General features: G+C 44.4%; 2 protein-coding genes across 14 annotated transcripts in view; one reads left to right on the top strand and one right to left on the bottom strand.

Annotated features, from left to right (window-relative positions):
- Positions 1-15,880, top strand: part of CARS2 (cysteinyl-tRNA synthetase 2, mitochondrial) — a 34,257-nt gene extending 18,377 nt beyond the window's left edge. For 4 of the 5 annotated variants that reach the window (XM_062619463.1, XM_062619480.1, XM_062619471.1 and 1 more), the window contains 6 exons: positions 838-904; positions 4,416-4,554; positions 6,530-6,653; positions 8,844-8,942; positions 12,661-12,921; positions 15,693-15,880. In XM_062619463.1, the coding sequence (XP_062475447.1) occupies positions 838-904; positions 4,416-4,554; positions 6,530-6,653; positions 8,844-8,942; positions 12,661-12,921; positions 15,693-15,770 (768 nt within the window). In that variant the 3' untranslated portion in view covers positions 15,771-15,880. The remainder of the gene's footprint in view (positions 1-837; positions 905-4,415; positions 4,555-6,529; positions 6,654-8,843; positions 8,943-12,660; positions 12,922-15,692) is intronic. The other variant, XM_062619497.1, reaches the window with a different exon arrangement.
- A 974-nt stretch (positions 15,881-16,854) lies between these two features.
- NAXD (NAD(P)HX dehydratase) overlaps positions 16,855-19,733 on the bottom strand; it is a 49,872-nt gene continuing 46,993 nt past the window's right edge. For all 9 annotated transcript variants that reach the window (XM_062619387.1, XM_062619434.1, XM_062619414.1 and 6 more), the window contains one exon: positions 16,855-19,127. In XM_062619387.1, the coding sequence (XP_062475371.1) occupies positions 18,977-19,127 (151 nt within the window). In that variant the 3' untranslated portion in view covers positions 16,855-18,976. The remainder of the gene's footprint in view (positions 19,128-19,733) is intronic.

The following is a 19,733-nucleotide window of genomic DNA, read 5'->3' as shown; positions in this document are numbered from 1 at the left end:
AGGACATAAATTACACTTTCCAGATTTTCTCACTTGTGTTGATTTTATTTCATGATTTTCTGTTTCGGTGGCACTTCAAACTTACCATCAGCAGTTTGGAAATTAGAAAAAGAGGCAGGAATGTAGTGTTGACAGTCAATCTGCCATAGTGTCCAGCCTTGCTGAGAGCAGAGTTGGAAGTGTTGAAGGTTTTACCAGTGTACCTTTCAAGCATTTAAATATTCCTCTATACTATTAGTATAAATTACACTAATAGTAATAATTTACTCTTTTGTATAGTAAACTGTTTGTAAAGCTGGATAAACATTAGGGTATGATTAATGAGGTTTCATAATTAGAACAGCTGAATTCTGGCAATATTAAAAGAAGTTATTTTTTGTTAACTCCCTGTTTTTGCATATTCTAGTCCTGCAAAAGAGGTACACTTACTTTGTTTTTCAATAAATCTTTCTTTTTCCGTAAAGCTTTCAAAACTCAGGACCTGTACTTTCCTGCAAGCTTGTATCCTAGTCTTAGTTTGGTAATTTTAGTTTGGTGTTTTTGCAAAGGTCTTCATACAGTGTATGTTTGATCATAATTACAAAGTACTTTGACTGTCTTGTGTGTGACATTGTGTGTATGTTTATGTCTTGTATAGATGCACATCTGTCTTATATGGAATTAAATCTTACTTAGTTTAGACTTTAAACCAGTGTTTAAACCAGTATCTTAAACTATGAAGATTGGTTGTTATGTTTGTTTGCCTGAAATATGCTATGAAACTGGTGTAAGGGAGTGGAACAACCCCTGAAGTAATTGATGTACTGCTAACGCTTTCTTTTTGTGGGTGGAATTCAGGACTTCCTGAAGAAATTTTCATCGGATCAATTCAGGATGTATTGTCTGCGCAGCAGATACAGCTCAGGTGAGATGAAAACCCCTGTTATTTGTTGGGATATGGCTTTCCACACACGCATGCTTCCCAAGATGGCAGTGCAGAGGTGTGGTGGAGTGAGTGCTCCTTGTGGTGCCTTGCAGCGTCCCTCTGTTGGGTGAAAAGGTTGGCAATGCTCTGAGGGGCTGTTCTTTGGTTCTTGTGTAAAAAAGCATCTTTACTGAGCACAGTACACAGTCATTCATCTAAATACCTTCCTGAGCTGCAGTTAATTGCAATTATCAGTTAACTGCACTTTCAGTTAATGAATTACCTCCATCTCTGATTTGCCTCTGTTGCAGTCACTTGTATTTCAGATATGATCAGCTGGTTTTTGAGATCTGTCTAGGTAGAGCTTTGCCTTATATTCCTGTAGGGTATGACAAGGGCTTGCGAATAACTTTCTGTCTCCCTGCTGTGTTATCATTCTTTGTTCTGTGGAATTACTGAGTGTTCAAGCAGTTCTTTGGTGTAGTGCAGCTCACTTACACTTCGATAACCTAATGATCATCTTGGCTTGAGGAACACTGCTTGTGGGGAGAGGTGTGGGAGATTTTGTCAGCTTCCCTGTCTACACTGTTGTATTTCCAGCAGGCAGATGCTACTTTGAACTGGAAGAGGTTTCGATATACAACATGAAAATATTGATTCCATAGCATTTTTACCAGTTTATGGCAGTCTGCCAAAAGCATATGGTAGTTCCCTAACTGTCTGTGGCCCATTGGCCATCCTGGCATGGTAAGGGAATGGTGGAGCACAGGGCACCACCTGCTGTGTTACTTCAGTGGGCCTCTAACTGCCTCAGATGAAGCACCTCTAGCACTTTGACTGGGAAAGATGGCATGGTTAAAGCTCTGTGGCTTTGCTACTGTCTGTCAGCATGCAAGCCTTGATAGAGGTGCAGTCGTTGGACTGAGAAGTATTTTGCTTGTTAATAACTCTAGATGCTTGCAGGAGCCACCTGTTTGATCTTCTGGTAGAGCCTCCCTCTACTAAGGCAGCTGAAGGCACCGGGAATGCCATATATCTCTGAAATATTTTGAAGCTTGGGATAGTAAAGATACTCCTGGTTATTACCTGCCCATCCCCACTGTGGCAGGAAGGGAGGAGCACATTCAGGTGGGAAGTTTGCTGCAGATCAAGTCCCCATTTGGAGCAGGAGAGAGGCAGGCAGTGGGGAGTACTGCCACTGCAGGGTGAGGCAGCAGGATGGTGACATGCGACGGGTCTCTGTCAAGAGATGAAATACATTGTGCACACATAAATTGCTCCCTGGCTGCAGCTAGGAACACTTGGGAGTGTATTTAAAACAGAAGAAAAAAGGCTAACACTTGCAACATCATCACATATATATGTATTTGTCCTGTAAACCAAAGCCAAACGGCTGGCAGTTTCCAAGCTTGCCTTGGCAAATAATGGCAGTGCCTTTGCTTTATGCAGTTAAGTGGAGGGGTTGTGAGCCTGCTGCAGGCATCAGGGTTATGTCCCAAAGCACTCTGCTGATCACCAGAACCGCTGCGGTGATTTTGTGAACCAGAGTGAACTGTAACTTTTTGGTCCCTCTGGTCTTTAATTACTTGGTGGTGCTAAAAAACATGTGGTTTGTGATTTGATAATGTAGCAATGATGCAGAAGAGGGAGGGAGCAGGGAGTACAGTAGGGGTTTATAGAGCTGGGTTTGCCGGTGCCATGCTGTGGGTTTGCAGTGCCTGCAGGCGGTAGCTTAGGAAAGTGCCATGAATCGGGGAAGAAGAATGGCTTTAATCAAAACAGGCTTCATCAGGATAAACTTTCATCAGGTATTCCTCATGGAGTTCCTGTAGCCAGGGTAATCAGTTGAGTAATCTTGTTGGGTATAAATGATTGCTTTCAATATCTCACTGTTTTCCAAAAGTCTGTACCTAAGTCTTTTTTTTGAAGCTGAGTAAAGCTTAATTTTTAAAACTGGTGTTAATGAGGCCATAATGCAGATTTTTAATTACATACAAGTGGAAAATCTGACAAACATGGTTCCAGACTTATGCCTTAGTTATACTGGGGTAAATAATATGGAAAGTCTGTTTAAACATTTAGGCTTCTTTGGGACTTAGGCTAATGGAACTGAGATCAGGTCTTGCATCTGGCTGTTTCTGTCCTCTTAGAACTGCCCCCTTTCTCAGACTGTCTGCTCTAAAGAGTCTGTGTCTTGGCAGTATTGTGTAATTGCACAAAGTAGTTGGCTGTAATGTGTGTAGGACCAGAGGTGAGGTTGCTATGGAAGCTACAGGTGATGCTCAGTGCTGATGAGATTAGAAATACGGTACAAGCTGTAGTTTGATTGCACCTTAGTGCAGAGGTCAGGCATAAAGTGGTGAAGCAATATTTCACTGGCTGCAAATGGTGCTTTGATTCAAGTCATCAACTCTGGTGTGATATTTATAGAATTACTGAATAGTTTGGCTTGGCAGGGAGCTTAAAGACCACTTGGTTCCAGCCCCTCTGCCATGGTCAGGGACACCTTCCACTAGACCAGGTTGCTCAAAGCCCTGCCCAGCCTGGCCTTGAACACTGCCAGGGATGGGGCATTCACAACTTCCTTGGGCAACCCACAGCTTCTCTGGGCAAACTGTGCCAGTGTATCATCACCCTCACAGTAAAGAGCTTCTTCCTAATATTTAATCTAAATCTCCCCTCTTTCAGTTTAAAGCCATTCGCCTTGTCCTGTTACTTCAGGCTCATGTAAGAAGTTCCTCTCCAGATTTCTTGTTAAGTCCCTTTAGGTACTGGAAGGCTGCTCTAAGGTCTCCCCAGAGCCTTCTATTCTCCAGGTTGAAAAAGCCCAGCTATCTCAGCCTGTCTTCATAGCAGAGGTGCTCCAGCCCTCTGATCATCTTGATGGCCCTCCTCTGGATGTTCTGCAACAGTTCCATGACCTTTGTATGTTGAGGACACCAGAACTGTACACAGTACTCCAAGGGGGGTCTCATGAGAGCAGAGTAAAGGGACAGGATCACCTCCTTCGACCTGCTGGCTTTTTGATGCAACCCATATGTGGTTGGCTTTCTGGGCTGCGAGTGCAGATCATGACTACCTAAATTAGAATAGGAACAAAATTAGAGGTGGGGTCAAAGATATGCCTTGCCAGCTGAAATCTGGGGGGATGCCTAGAAATATATTCAAATGGTTTGGAGCAATAACTTCACAGATTCAATAATAATAATGCCAAGTAGCGAATGCTTCAGTCAGTTTCCAGACAGTTTTTGAATAAGTCTGATACCTTTCCAGTAAGTTAGTACTTTGTCATATGTAGTGATTGTCTTTTATATTGATTTAATTCACCAAGTGTGCATGAAGAATGGAGGTTTTAATTAAATGTGCAATTAATTGTAAGAAAAGTTTATTGTGACAAATAATAACAAACTTTTCCTGGAATGACTTTGTCTCAGAATATTGTTCCTATGTATGACAGACACCATCCTCTCTGTCATAACATCCTAATAGATGTTTTTTATTTTCTCTGTAGCAGTAGAATTCAGTGATGAGAGCATGGATGATGCAAAGAACCTTCTTCAGGCAATCTCCTCATTTATTAAAGATGCAAATGCTTATATAAAAGGACAGCTGATATGTGACCCTGTTAGAGAAGACATACTGTGGGAAAGGTAAGTGCACCTGTATTTTAAAGATTGTGATTATGTGAACAGTGGCTTGCTGACAGGCTCAGAAGGATGAAAAGTGTGGTGTTCTGAGTTCACTTTAAGAAGCAGGACAAGAAGGACTGAGAGGCAAACTTCCCTGCCAGCCCTCACCAAAACCAGGGCATTCTTCTTTTCCTAGCCAGCTGCTTTTCCTTGTAGTCTGCTACATTTAGTTCATTGTGTTTTTAAAATCCGTGTTATTTATCTAGTGTGCCTGTTCTAACACAGGCATCTTTGTCCCTCTCAAGTGATGCAAAAGGCAAAGCTATGACTGAAGTTGTGAGACTTCCTGGTTATAAATAGAATTGTGTGTTAGTGGCTGAAGAGGAGGATGGCTGGAAAGTGATATGCCTTAGGCACATGGGCGTGAAATCAACCTAGCTGGCACTATGGTGTTCAGCAGAGGAGAGAAGGGGTTACTAAGAAACTGGCCGGGAGCAGAGATGTCACAAGGAAAAAAGAAATTGTTGGTTGTGGCCCTGAGGAGGAGAATCTCCTTTGGAGTCTCTTAGGAAAGCAGATCATCTTCCAGGAGAGTGATGTGCTGTGCATTGGGTGTAAAGATGAGATTAGTGCAGTGCTCTGGAGTTGGGGTAAGAGGGGAGGGAGCTGAGCACCCTGAAACAATGTATGTGCAGGAGGTTTAGGAATTGGGATGTAGGGTCAGAGGGTAAGCGCTGTAGAAGTGCGAGATGGCTTCGCTGTAGTACCGGCACCTCGCTGCTGGGGAGCTTGCAGCTGCACCAGCTAAGGCTTGCAAGGGGCACTGGAACATGCTACAGGGAAGCAGAGCTGAATTAACTAGTTGTGGTATTTGGCCAAAGCAGGTCCTTCAGCAGGAGACTGCAGGTGACCTGTTGGTGAGAGATAAGGCTGAGAGACATGAGGCACGTGGGGAAGTTGAAATGGATTGTCAGTGGGGGATATGTGGGAGGGCACAACTTGTGTATTAGTAGATGTAAACCCAACCAAAATGGAACAGAGCTCTTTATTAGGAAAGTGGTAGATATTCAGCATAGAGGGAGAAGCTTGCAGGGAAGAGTGTTGTGACGAAGGAGTTAGGGCAGCAGCCATCTGATATCTGAGGGGAGATATTCCAGGCAAAATCACTCTCCTGGGGTTCAGGATAGCCCCAGAGGTTCTGGAATAGCTTGAGTTTCCCCAGGTAACCCTACTCCCTGGGGGAGGCGGAGAAACAGCACTCTTGGGTCAGTGCTATTGAGGTCCATTTCACCTGGCTGTGTACAAGAGTACGCTGCCAGCAGCTATTCACAGCTCACCGTTTATTCCTGCTGCTGTTCTCACTGCCCAGCCTCCGAGTGGTGGCAGTGGTTCTGTGGTGATGAGTGCTGGCTGCCTGCTGGCTTTTGATGCCGTTACACAAACAGTCCCACCAGACGTCTCCATCTGGGCCAAGCCAAGCAGAGTCTGAGGTCTGGGATTAGGCTCTCCTGGGAAATGAGGAAGCAGTGCTTGCTTTTGAGCTGGATCCTGCCAACAGGACTCCTAGCAGACCCTGTGTCAGCACTCTTCCCAGGCACTGGATGTGTGTGATGTGGCTTTGGAAGAGAAGCGCACTGTTAGTATGAAAAATGGGCTGCTGGAAAAAGAAAAGAACTTAGCAGAATCTTTAACATGCTTAATATCAGTCTCATTTTTCATCTGACTTTAATTGGCTAAGGCGTTGTTGGCTCCTGTGATTAGCCATGTATTTATTGAATGGATGCAGAACGTCAGCTTTTGAGATGCATCAAGTTTTTCCCTTTGCAGCTGAAAGATGTATTCCCCCTTATCAGTGTAGCGTCACCCATCATAGGACAGCTAGGAAGAAAATGAAAGTGTCCTTTCGATGATTCCCTCTGGCTGAATAGCTGATGAATCCAGTGTACTGCTGGCATCTTGTTTGTCTTATCTTAAATGCTACCTTTTCTTCTTGAAGGCTAGCCAACACAAAAGTAACCGTGAAGGCTGCATTTGCAGATGACTTTGACACCTCCAGGGCTGTTGCAGCAATTATGGACCTCATTCACCATGGCAACAGACAGCTTAAGGCTGTTACTAAGGTAACCCATTAGGATACAGAGATCAGAAAATGACAGCTGTCCACTGTCCTACTGTTTAATGCAGACAGATTAGTTTATTGTTCACATAAGAAACCAGCAGAAACAAAGCTCCATAAATTGTTGACCTTAGTGGTGCCCATTTGTCCTGACCATATAGCAGGAATTGTGCGAAGCTATTGTTTTGTGCTTCCTTGTGTCCAGAGGATGTTTCTTTCCTGCTGCCCTGTATTATTTATAACAAAAGCTTTCGAAAGGTCTGAAGCCGCTGTGGCATGCTGGTAATTTTAGTGCTGGTTTTATGTTCTTACCCTGCTTCTTTGCATAATGTTCATGCACAGAAATCAACCTAAACTGGGAAATGGGGGGGGGGGGGTTTGCTGGGAGGGGGTGCTTTGGCAGACAGTCCCAGCTGCATGGGGCAGTCACAGTGGTGAGTTCAGCTTTGGGGACTGAGTGGCTTAGGCAGATTATAGCTGTGGCCGCAGCATGCCTGCAGGAGTCTGTTTTCAGATGGGTTTTGGCAAATTGAGACCCTGTTAAGACCTCTCGATGCTGACACAAAGGAAGCGTCTGGAGACAAGACCTGAGCAGCAAACACTGTCTGAAGCACTTCTGGGTCTCCTTTCACCAACAGCTCCCTTTCTTGCTCAAGGCGAGCAGCTCAGCTTTGTTGCTGCGGTGCTTTATTGCTGATGTCCTCATGTTAACCATGTTTGTGCTGTAAAAGGAGCATTGAGTACGTTGTAATACCTGATTTTAAGAGAGAATTAGGCTGTTGGTTTAGAAATCCTGCCTACTCCTGGTCCTGTTTTGGCTCTGGCTTTACATTCTGTCCTTGGCCTTATCTTTACAAAACAACTCTCTGAGGGAATCTGTGACCCAAACCAGTTTGCAGCAGGGCTCTGTAACAGCGTTAGCACTCCTAAATACATGTAGCCTCATTTGCCAGGCATTGCTTGTTTCCCCTGAATTCCTTTTGTCAGCCATTTCCTGGAGAATGGGATGGGATGCTTGCAGGGCAGCTGACTCGGATTTCTGGTTGCTGTGGTGGAATTTTCCAGGGTGCAGCCCAGCTGCCTGAGCGTTACCTCTTAATGACTGTGCGTGTAGTGTTTTCCCTTTAAGAACGGTGTAGTAATTTCACGTACACGTAACTACTCTTTCCTCTCCCTAACCTTCTTACCGTTCTTACCTTGGTACATTCCTGTCTCTTCCCCTCAGTGCTCTGCTTCAGCTCCTTCTAGTTCAGTTCTTTTTCAAACTTTAGGTTATGGCTTATCTTACCTTGTATTTTGGAACAGGCTGCCCAGAGAAGCTGTGGCTGCCCCACCCCTGGCAGTGTTGAAGGCTGGGTTGGACGGGGCCTCAAGCAACCTAGTCTAGTGGAAGGTGTCCCCGCCCATGACATTGGGGTTGCAACTAGATAAGCTTTAAGGTCACTTCCAACACAAACCATTCTGTGATTCTATGATTTTAGGCCCTTATGGAGATATTGGATGAAATCTAGTACCAGCTGCTAATTTGGTTGTGTGTGTCATCACTCTCTTTATCAGGCAAGAGATTAGTCCCTGAAATTGCTTCTTGGTCTATCATTTAATCTTGATTTTAATTTTGTGTGTGTGTGTGAAATAAATATGGAGGAAAGAAAGAAATGCATGTGGTGTTAAAAGCACGATTCTGTTGCTGCTGCTGGTGGTTGCTGGTGCTCCCAGGGCGTGATAAGATAAGCCATAAGCTATCTCAAAGCAGCCTTCATGTTATTTAAATCAATAAAACTCAAAAAAAGGATTTGTTGAGTTTTTTTTAACCATTTGTTTTATAGCTGCCCTTGAATCTGGGGTTTTGTTCTTTTATTTTGTTTTCACACACACGGCCCTTTCATGCCCAGAAGTGCTATTTTTAGGTCTAATTGACTGTGCATGTAATACATGGCAGCTTCATGCATCTCTTCTCCTTGCTGGGCATGCTGGTGATAAACTCTTCCCCTCCCCGTTCACTTAAATCTTTTTCCCTTTGTGTTGTGAGATGCTTTTATATCTCTGTAAAAGTCCCTGTCTGGGTAGGTGATACTGGTGGACGTAAATCTATATGATTAGTAACAGTTTTCCCTTGTGGACTAGGCTGGAGAGAGACGCCAAGTTCTGTAACATATATTGACTGGACAATCTCTTTTGAGTGTTTTTCAAACAGGATGCTGGATCTCCTAGAAGCTCTGTTGTGTATGGAAGCATTATTTCCTATATAGAAGGCTTTTTTAATGCCCTTGGGATGTCCTTTGGAGAAAGAGAGGTATGAAACATCTTTTCTGTGTGTACTAGTATATGGTACCAACACCAGTGTTACGTTTTATAGAATGCTTTCTGAAAGCATCAGATATAACAAAGTTATTTATGGTTTTAGTAAACCTTTAGTAAACCTTTCTGCACCGCTTGCAGTTTCTATGTGATGTCTGAGGAGAGCATGTGAGCAGATGGAACAAAGTATGGGCTTTTTTTCTTCTCAGAGGTACTCCCATGTGACTTGTGCAGCAGTTGTGCTGTGGAAATGAAAGTCAGGAATGAAATGAGAAGAAGTTAGCTTTGGAGGCCTTTGAGTTGGTCCTGTTACGTGCCTGGCTTTCCACTGGCTCTTCCTCTTCTTTGTGATGGTTGTACCCAGTCTGACTTTATAGCCATAAGAATATTTATGTATTTGTGGTTGTGACCTCCCTGCACAGCAGGAGCCAGGGTCCAGCTCCTGCGGAAAGCCATGGTGCGGGGAGGGGAGGGCAGCAGAGAGGGCCCATAATTGGAAATACCGTGCATATCCTCTAGTGTTTGAAAAGGTAGGAATGTGGAGGAAAAAAAAGGGGGAGAGAAAAGCTCAAAGCAAAGTACTGCATAGGGAAGAGAGTTATAAATATGGAGGTGATGCCCTGAAGTATGGAAAGGCAGCACTTAAAATGACACAAGGTGTTAGAGACAAGCCGACTATTCTGTGCTCCTCTTCTGCTTGGGTCTGGAGCTGAATACCAAGAAGTTGGAAAATTTCCTTAGAGAAACTTATGCAAAGATTTCTTCTGGGGAGGGGGAGAAGAAGATAAGAAAACACAACTAAAGTTATTCACACTTTGAAAGTAGGCAATAAAAGTATTTATTTACTTTGCCTCTTTTTGGGTTTTCCCACAAAATTTCTTTTGTAACAGTGGTTGGATGTGATTTGGCTGTGTGTAACTCCTCATAACCCATGTTTTGTCATGCTAATTTTCAGTGGTGTACTAAACACTTACAGACGTACGTTGGATGGCAAATGAGCCATCCAGTTGGATTCCTCTGGACTGTCTGTATGAAGGTGCCTACTGCACTTCTATTTTTGCTGAAATAAGTGTGTGAATGCTTTCCTTTTTGCATGCTGTGCTGGTTTCTCAGGAGCAGCAAGGTCACCAGAAGGCGTTGGTGAGAGATAGGAAGGAAGGATCTTGTCAGACTGTTCTGTCCCTTGGTGGTTCTAGCAAATGAATCAATCAAAATCTTCATCAGAAGGGTCTGTGGGATGCCACAAGCTAGTAAATAAAACAGTGAAGGGATTGTTCTCTGACCCTGAGACTATCTACAACAGCTCAGCATCCAGCCTCTCTTGCCTTTTAGTTGGGTGGCCCCAGGCATGCAGCTTGTGAGTGCAGTCCCTGATCACTGTGGGTCCTAATCTGTGGGGTGCCTGGGAGGGGGCTAGCTTGCCTGTGTAAAAGCTTAATGCAGAGAGTTGTATTTGGGCCCTCTTCATTTAGTTGTTTGCATATAGACTGTGGGGTCTGTGCTGCTCCTAGGATGGGATTCATCTCTGCTAATGAGCCTTGCATCTAATCCTGTGCTTCTGCTGTAGTCGGTGGAGAGAGGCACTGCTAAGGAACGATTCATCTTAACCTGGTGGCTGTATAAAATAAGGCTGCCTGTCTCTTTGCATTGGCAAGAGAAGAAGCCTGGACAACCACTGGCAGGTAAGATGAATCTGTCTGAAAAGATGAGAGGTGGAAACTGTCGTGCCTGTTTTAGAGCTGGGGAGCAAAGGTGAGGGGTTTGGCTGTGCTGAGGAGTGCTGTATTGTGGATGCAGCTGGTGGCAAACAGGTGGGGTAGGCAAGGACCCAATTTCCATATAAAAATTCTTAGGAGCTCTTCGGAGTGGTCGGCTCTGCAGGAGGAGAAATTGCATATCAGCCCTGAGACGCTACACTGTGTTTTATGTGGAAATTGGATCAGTTCATGTCCTAACGCTCCCATTGTTTTAGAGGATCTTGCCTTGTCTTAAGAGTAGGTGCCTGGTTGGAACTTTGGCAGTGGTGTTTGTAGAGGTGCATTTTCTGCTCCCCTCTTCATTTGTCTTTCATCTCTCTTCTGTATTTAAGCATTTATCCTGCTATTTTTCCTGCCCCAGGTTATGATGGAGCATTTCTGGCACTTAAATTAATTACCTTATTCAATCTCAAACTTCTTTAGTACATTTACATGTTCTGAAAGTTTGGGGAATTTGCTGCCTCTTACGATTATGGAGAGCACTGAGCATCTCTTCAATAGCCTCCCCCTCACCACCTCCTCCTCCTCTTTGTTTGCTTCAGTCAGTGACCTCTGAAACTACTCCCTTTCATTTCCATCCTGCTGTTCAGTGACTAAATACAGTCCCCTCTAGCTTTAATTACTCAGCTGCTCTTATGCTCCCAGTCGAGTGTTGCTGCCGGCAGCTTTGCCCCCCGGCCTTGGTGTGCTTTACATTTCACTGCTCCATTGTCTGCTCCCCCTCTTGTGCCTTGGTGATAAAATGCTGCGGCGGCGTTTTCTTGTTTGGTGGAGGTTTGTCCTGTTCCTCCCGCTTAGGAGTTTGCCTGTAATGAGGAGCAGGGATGGTGTCTGCTGAGAGTGGGAGCCGGGCTGTGTCAGTGCCAAAGAGCTGTCCTCTCTGGCTAGCACCTGAGCTCTCGGCCTGGCAGCCATCAGAGTGGGACCCTCAAGGAGAAGCAGGGCTATTCCCTTCCCATGGTGTTGACCAGCAGGACTCTGCCAAGCCAGAGGAGGCTGAGCAAGCTTGGAGCTGGCTGAGGGAAGGAGGAGGCCAGGCAGTAGCCAGAAAACATTCACTGTGTGCCATGGCTACTGCTTGGTCAGGTCTTTTTGGCATAGCTGGAACTTTGGATAAGGTGGATCAGGTAAGTTGTGTGGACTTGGGGGGGTTTCCTATGGATGCAAGGAGAAAGGATAGCCTAGAGACTTAAAGCCGAAGTACTTACTTTTCCTGGTTTGTGTTTCCTGAAGAAGGTCTGGAGCTCAAAGGCAGAGGAAGGGGCTGCTGTGCTCTCCAGCTCTGTAGATGTAGCTCAGCTGAGGGGCCAGCGGAGCTGGTGGCTGGGCTTCCCTCTGTGTCATTTGGCTGTTATCAGCCTTTTTCCCATTAATTTGTCTAATTCCTTTTTAACTTATGCATGCTTTGGGCATCTCAGAGGTTTCCTGTGGCAATGAATTCCACAGTTGGTTTATGAAGCATGTTGTATTCACATGAGAGCTCCAAAATAGGCACTTTCCTGTGTAGGAATATGTTTAACTACTTCCACTCTAACTTTTTTGTCTAGCATTAATGAGATTGTTACATTTTAAACATACCAATGCATGGAAGATGCACAGCTAAAAGAGGTGATGAGGCCTCGGTGTATGCTACTAAGTTGGGGTTGACTTTTAAATCACGGAATCATATAGGTTTGTGTTGGAAGGACCTTAAAGGCCATCTAGCATCTAGTTCCAACCCTGTACCACAGGCAGACACCTTCCACTAGACCTGGCTGCTCAGCACCCCATCCCACCTGGCCTTGAACATGGCAGGGGATGGGGCAGCCACAGCTCCTCCGGGCAACCTGTGCCAGTGACTCACTACTCTCATGGGAAAGAACTTCTTTCAAATGCCTAATCTAAGTCCATCCTCTTTCAGTTTAAAGCCTATAAATCATTCTCAGATGTTGCTAAATCAACCTCTTTGGTTTCTAGGTGGCTCTGAGAGGGGACAACTCTGCTGTGCTCTCCAATGTCATTGACGAGCTCGTACAGTTCCGCACAAAGGTCCGTCATTACGCACTTGCTCTGCCGGAGGCAGCAGGGACTGCATCAGTGGAGGGTGATGCAGGAGCCAAAGGATCAAAACCGGAAGAGAAGGAAAAGAGGCAGCAGCTAATGCGGGAGAGAAGACCCCTGTTGGAGGCCTGCGACAGTCTGCGTGAAGACCTTGCTGCCTTTGGAATCCACATAAAGGTACAAGTAACCCTCTGCCTGAGGCTGTTACTCACTTTTTAAGGCAACATTTGGTTTTGCCCCTTGTGCCCCTCCAGCAGCTTTTGGTGTTGTACCCTGCTTGCTGTGTGACTGCATCAGCAGGTGGTAGAAGTTAAACCCTTGCCTAGTTCCACTGCTAGTCTTCTGCTCCCCTTCAGCCTCATGCCTCAATGCAACCTCAATGCAGTTACTATTACTTCTACAGTTACTAAAGTGTGCTATTTAGCCACTGAGAATCCCATAATGCTCAGAAATCCGTTTCCCAAGCTCAATCCAGAAGGAAAAGTATGAGTAATGTGTGTAATCTTTGAAATGATTGCAGAGGACCTGGAAAGTAAACTCAGATGACTTACGAAAATACTGCCGGTCCTCTACCCTCCATGCATTCAGGTCTTTATGAGAAAGTGTCTGTTTTCCCCATCTCCATTCCCACCTGTTCCTGTGCCATAAGTACTTTGCCAGATTCCTCTGCCGCTCCTCTCTCCAGCCTGCTTCCTACTTTTGGCCTATAAAGAATACCACTGTTCTTTTCCATTACCCCAATGGTGGTGCCTAGTCAGGAGAAATCCCTTCACTGGGTTATTGTCTCCTCCTGGTTTCCGTGTGCTCTACTGCTGCTTTAACAGGTGCTACTTCTGTCAGTTCCTCTTGTTTCACTGCCCTCCTCCCCTCTGCTCCAGGCCTCGTTGGGTCAGTGTCGCTCATTATGTAGAGAGTAATCTCTCACTTTCCCTCCAGCATCTTCCTCCCTCCCCCCAAGCTGCTGCTTCTTCTCTCACATGGTTTTACCAATGGGAGGATGTAAAGCACAGTGATATTAAGGAGTGACGGCATTCATCCTCTTTAACTGCTGAATGTGAGAGCTGTCATTTGTTAGCACACCTGTTAAATCCAAACATGAAGTGTGGTCAGCTGCCTCATGATCTCAGATGAAAGGGAGTATGCTGAAACAAACTGGGGTGAGGGGCCAAGTGCAGCAGTGGTGAGCTACAGCTGTGAAAGCAAAGGAAGACTGTGGGAAGCTGGAACATCTGTTTCCTTGTTTGTACGTAGCTAAATCCTCGCTCCACTTACCTGTGAAGAAAGTTTGCAAATCCAAACAACTGCACTGAGATAGTGTCTTGGAGGTGATCCCCTTTTGATGTGTTTGGCAAAACAGCTGCAGCCCCACCTCCACCCTTCTGCAGATTTGTTTTTAAAGGGATTTACAGATGTTTAATAACCTCCTGGAAATTGCCCTTAGTCAGGATTCAGCCTATTCCAGTTATTTCAATTGTCTTTTTTAATAACCTGGAGCTTGGCATAATCTGTCTCCTGCTTGTCCCAGAATAGTTTCTTTGTGAAGACAAAACACACCTACAAGCACACACACCACATGCCCAAACTCTGCTCCTGCTTTGTTTGCTGATCCTATAGAAGGTGTGCTGTGGAGGTTGCCCAGATCTTGCCTTTGCAAATGCCAGAGGAGTCCTGCAAACTGAGTGATGTGACATGACCCAATCCTGCCCAAGGCAGGGCCCTTGCCACCCTCATGCTTGGCACAAGTCTGCCTGGCTGGGTGGGTTGGCTGCTGCTGAAAATGTTGTGGTAGTTCAGTGCTGAGCAACTGGGTCCTGCTTGCTTTGTAGGTGCTTGAGGAAGTAATCTGAATTTCTCTTGTCTACCCAGCCTCTGATCTTCATGAAACTTTTATGAACCCCACAATGAGCACATGATACACATCTGTCCTGTGCAGCTGAGGTCAGTCCATGTGCAGGAGGAAAAGCCGCAGAGCAGATGAAGCAGACAGGCCTCATCTCTGCCCAGTGCAGACCATGAACCCCTGGTTTGGGGCTGGGCAGGGAGAAGTTGGCTGGTGTAGGGTGTGAGTGGCAGCTCAGAGAATGCTAGTAACTTAATTCCTTTAAAAATCAGGTTTGTAGCAAGGGCAGTTTCTCCTTCAGCAGGTAAGCTTGTGATTTCTGTACACTGGTTTCTCCTCTCATGCTGCTCAATGCAGATGACTTTCTGTTTGAAGCTAGAGAACTTGCAACAAACAGATTAAAATATCCACCGGTCTTCTCACATTGCAGTAGCGTCCTTGAAATGCGAGCTGATCTGTGCTACCAAGTGAGGTGTACTGTTGAGCATTTTTGCATCAAAACCAGTTTTCACTTTAATCTGAAGAAAATTCTACACTCTATTCCAGCCTCTCCCATGAGTCAGAGCTCATGTAACATTGTACATTAACTTCTATTGTGAACAATTGCCACTGAACTTCTAGATCTTGAGTTGGAAATAGTTTGACTGTAATACTGTCAAAAATACAACAGTATTGCATTAGATACTTACAGCAACAGGCTATTGTCCTGAAATTCAGCAGTTACTCAGTACCTTCTCATGTATTGTCAAAGAAGAGCTGTTTCCCATGTGTATGAGCCATTTAAACATGACAGTGTGATTGCCTGGGTTTAACAGAGGTTATTCATAGGATACAGAGTACACACCGCTGCAGCATTCCATACAAAAGAGGTGACATTTCTATTGTGGGTTTTTTCCTTAACTGGGGAGAACTGTCTGGCTTTGACAGCTTTGGGTGTTGTTAGTAACAGCTGCATTCCTGTGAGATGGTATCTCCACCTCCATTACCTAATGGGATGAACAGCTTGCTGCATGGAGCTTCGTTACAAGTCTCTGCCTCCAACTACCTGCACATGTGATACCTGTGTGATCCAGACTGCTGGGACTGACCTGCTCACTTCTTCTTACAGGACAGAGCTGCTGTTTCAACATGGGAAATGGTGGAAGGAGGAGGGCAAGCAGAGCAGCAGGCTCAAGAAAAAAGCTGATTCTTTGTTCTTGGACCTGTGAAATTTTTTTTATTTCAGCTGCTTTGGCAACAGTTGTAAATACTAGTATTTCCAAATAAAACCTTCGGACCAGAATGGATAGAATGGAATGATATAATCTGAGCAAAGCTGTTGACACTAGTAGCAGGTAAATAAACAGAGGACTTGCAATTGATATGTGGAAGCATTCAAACCACGGAGCAGCCCAGGAGCCTGCTGGGTTGCCTCACGCTGGCCTCAGCATATTCAAATGCAGGCACTGCCCCAGCCCTTTGTGCTGTGTGTTCTGCCCTCACACCCTGTTCTGCTCAGCTGGCACTGGGAATTAAAACACAGTGAAGACAGAGGTGAGAACTCAAGTGTTTTCACCCTCAAAACAGACTTTAGTTCAATGTTTTAAACATGTGCTTTCCTGTCAGACAGAAGGAGGTGACACTTCTGGCCTTCAGGTATTTCCTTACTGCTGTGTTGCTGTTTCGGTCCTGTGAAATCTTTAACTGCACTATGATTGTATCCAGTTACGTGTAAGGCCTGGTAGCTTTTTAGTTTGTTTCTGCAGAGAAAACACATCAAGACTTTCCTAGCACTGGGAATTCAGCATGCTCAGGGTCTCTCCATCACAACTGGGAAGATACAGAATTAGTGTGTTTATCACCTGTTCAGTTACCTTTTTCCCCTCTTTTGCCATGTTTGTGTTAAAAAGAGAGGCCTGTCTTACACATGAGGTGACCTGAGTGTACATGAGGCTTGTACTTACCTACTGGTTTATGAAAAGAGAACAAGAACACTGCTTCCACTACAAGGAATTTCATTTGGAAATACAGTTCACACAGGTGATCTGTTCAAAAGGATAAAGGCTTTCTTTTATATTATTTAGAGCAAAAGGTGTAGCTGGTTTTCTGCTCCCTTTCTGGCTATAGCTACTCCTACGGAAAACAGGGGTGTCTTCATCAGCACTTCGCCAGATGCTGATGTGATTCTGTTAGTACTTTACATGTGCTAGTGGCTGTATCGCTCTAGCAGCCTGGAACGAATGGTGAACAGCTCTGCTGCTGTGGGGACACACCAAACAAGGTACACAGAGTCACTTTGCTATTATGTTTATTTCCTACCAGAAGAAACTGCTACATTGCCAGAATGTTTAAAAATCGTAACAATACGTATACAGTAGTGAAGAACAGAGTTACAACTTCTGTGTAGATTTAAAACCAACACCACAGGTTGAAACCCCTACTGAGGTCTGGTAATTGACTGACTTTGCCTTACGAATGCCATTTAAATGATAATACCACCGATGTTCTAAACACAAAACCAAAAATATGCTCACTTTAAAAGAAATCCAGTAGCTGTTTTAAAATCAGTTTTAACTCTGATTTTATTTAAAGGAGTCAGGCTTCTCAAATAGTTTTAGGGGGAAAAAACAATAGTAGCTTTATTTCCCCTGAGATGTAGACAGTTTACAAAACTGCTTAAATTAAACACCAAAACCCATCATCTTTTACGAGTAGATGTTACTCTAATCTCAAACAGTCTGTGAACCCTCATAAACCCAAAGTGAGCAAACATTTAAAAAATAGGAAACTGCTTTAAAAACAAAAATGCATTGGGGTGAGGTAGTAGTCACAGTGCATCCAGAAATATCAACTATAAGGGCTGAGGGCAGATATTTGGAGCAGCTTTTCTCGTTCCAGGTGCTTTCTCTGGGCAGCTATTGTAAGGAACAAGAAAGCTATTTGACTAGTAGCATGGCACCATATGCCAACCTAGAGCTAGAGCACTGGGAAAGAGTGGCTGCAGTGAATACAGAACATCTACTGCAGTAGCTAAGATGCATATGCTTGTTCCTGCACTTTAAGAAGTATATACACCTGGAGCTAGACTATAGGTTTAAGGGCAGTACACACTTAAACATACTTCACGTGACCTTGTTCCTCTCTCCATATTGGTTCTATCCCTGCAAGCTTTGACTGTATTTCCAAATGTTTAAGAAATGATACTGTGCAAAGTTGCATGCAGCTTCCCCTTTACACCCAACACTCCTCTGCCCTGCCAGTGAGGTATGGCCTTTACTAAAGATCCTGTCTGTCTTGCTAAGGATTGAGCCAAAAGCCCTTAAACCCAGGCACTGCACTCAGGCTTAACCACCAACCACCCTTTTCCTATGCCAGCTTTTGCCTTGCAGGGTACGGCTGCCTGCACACCCCTAGAAGAAGGCACTGGTACACACTGTTGGCTGCCCTTTGTGTCTGCAGTTCATACTCCTGCTGGTTAGTGGATACCCACCTGTGAACCTATGTGCTGGTCCTCTCAGAGCTCTAACTCAGCAGGCCATTTGAGTTCTAAAAACACTTCACTTCTCTGTGACTGCTGAGAGGCTGACCAGTTCAGGTAGCAATCACTGAGTTTCTTATCCTGCCTAGCACCTCTCCAAATGGTAATTCCACAGAAGTTCATCATACCAAATTCTAGATGAGTCAAGGCCAACTAAAGGAATAGAAAACATTTTTTTCAGGTAACATAATTACTGTTTAACACTAAGATACCTACAGTACAACCTTGTTCTGAGATGGGGCAACCTTTTAAAGAACAAACACCCACCCACTCCGAGATGTTGTAGGAAGCGGGTGTCCTGTTGAAAATAAGCGTTGCCTCTGGGACCGGGAACGGGAAAAGGCAACTAATTACATTCAAAATCTACAGCAACTCTCATGCATTCCCTTTCCAAAGAGGCTTACTTTTTGCTGCTTGATATACTAGCATGGCAAAAATGAAGGGCAGTAACTAATTCTAGACAGAGGGTCTAAGAACGAAAACATGACAAGCTTGGTGCAATCCAAGAACTTCAGCTGAGCTGGTGGAAGAATTTTATCTAAGTACCAAGTGCATTTATTTTTTGCTGTTCATACTTTAGTTATTGCTCAATAACTATCAAAAAGAACAGAGGAATACTTTCAGTTTAGTTTTATTATATTATAACAGATCTGCAACTACAGCTTATTCCAGCCAAAACATTTTTGTATCCCAAACTCTTAAAAAATATCTACATTGATCATATTTTTCTATTCTGAAAAATAAAAAAAAAAAATCTACCTAGCATTCCAATGCTGCTACAGCACTTGAAAGGGTGCACTACTTATGGGAATTCTATGGTAAATGTAATAAACTTGCAGTCATTGCTCGTCCTCTCCTTCTCTGCCGTTTTGGCTTCAGGTCTCAAAAAGTTTGTTAAAAGCTGTTCCAACTTCTGAAACCATGTCAGAGGCAGTCATTGAACGTCCAAACTTTTGAAAGGCCTGGTGGTTAGCCTGCCTTGTAAGAGAGCACGCTCCAAAAGCAGCCACTAGGAAGGGATTTTGACTAAAAGGGAAAAACAAGCAAACATCAGAAACAAAACCTGAACACTCCTGTGTAATTCATAAGGTAGTGGACCTAATCTTTGCACCCATAAATGTTTGTCAGCAGTGCTGGGGAGGCCTCTTCAGCAAACACCTGTGTTTCTCAGAATCCTGCATTGCATAACACTATTGCCTGATTTTAACATATGCTTCCCTTTCCATGGCACAGAATGTGACTGAATGAGAAACTGCCATGGCCAAAGGATGCAAAAAGAAAACGTGCTTAAAAGAGTGTGAGAAAATGTTTATGTCTAGTTTTACCCATGTGAAACGTCACCCTTCAGAGGAAGAGTGAAGTCTCATCTGGCAATGTTTTAACTCCTTTTCCTCCCCTGTCGCTGGGTAACTCAGTCTGGTTTAGGTTGCAGGGGTGGAGGAAAGACATGGAGACATGGACAAGACATTTGTTTTAATAGGGCCCTAGTCACTGCTCCAGGGCCTTCATTAGATCAGCTTGAAAGTGGTACAGTGACAGCTGTAAACTACAACAGAGATTAAGGCACTCTCTTAATGCCTCCTACATGCTTACAGACTCTGTAAGAGAGTGTACCTAGCCCCAAGTCTTCCA

This window comes from Pezoporus occidentalis, unplaced genomic scaffold (assembly GCF_034315485.1).
Source record: "Pezoporus occidentalis ecotype Australia unplaced genomic scaffold, CSIRO_AGI_Poc_V1 ctg105, whole genome shotgun sequence".
Classification (NCBI taxonomy): Eukaryota; Metazoa; Chordata; class Aves; order Psittaciformes; family Psittacidae; genus Pezoporus; species Pezoporus occidentalis.
This window is presented reverse-complemented; position numbering and strand designations above follow the sequence as displayed.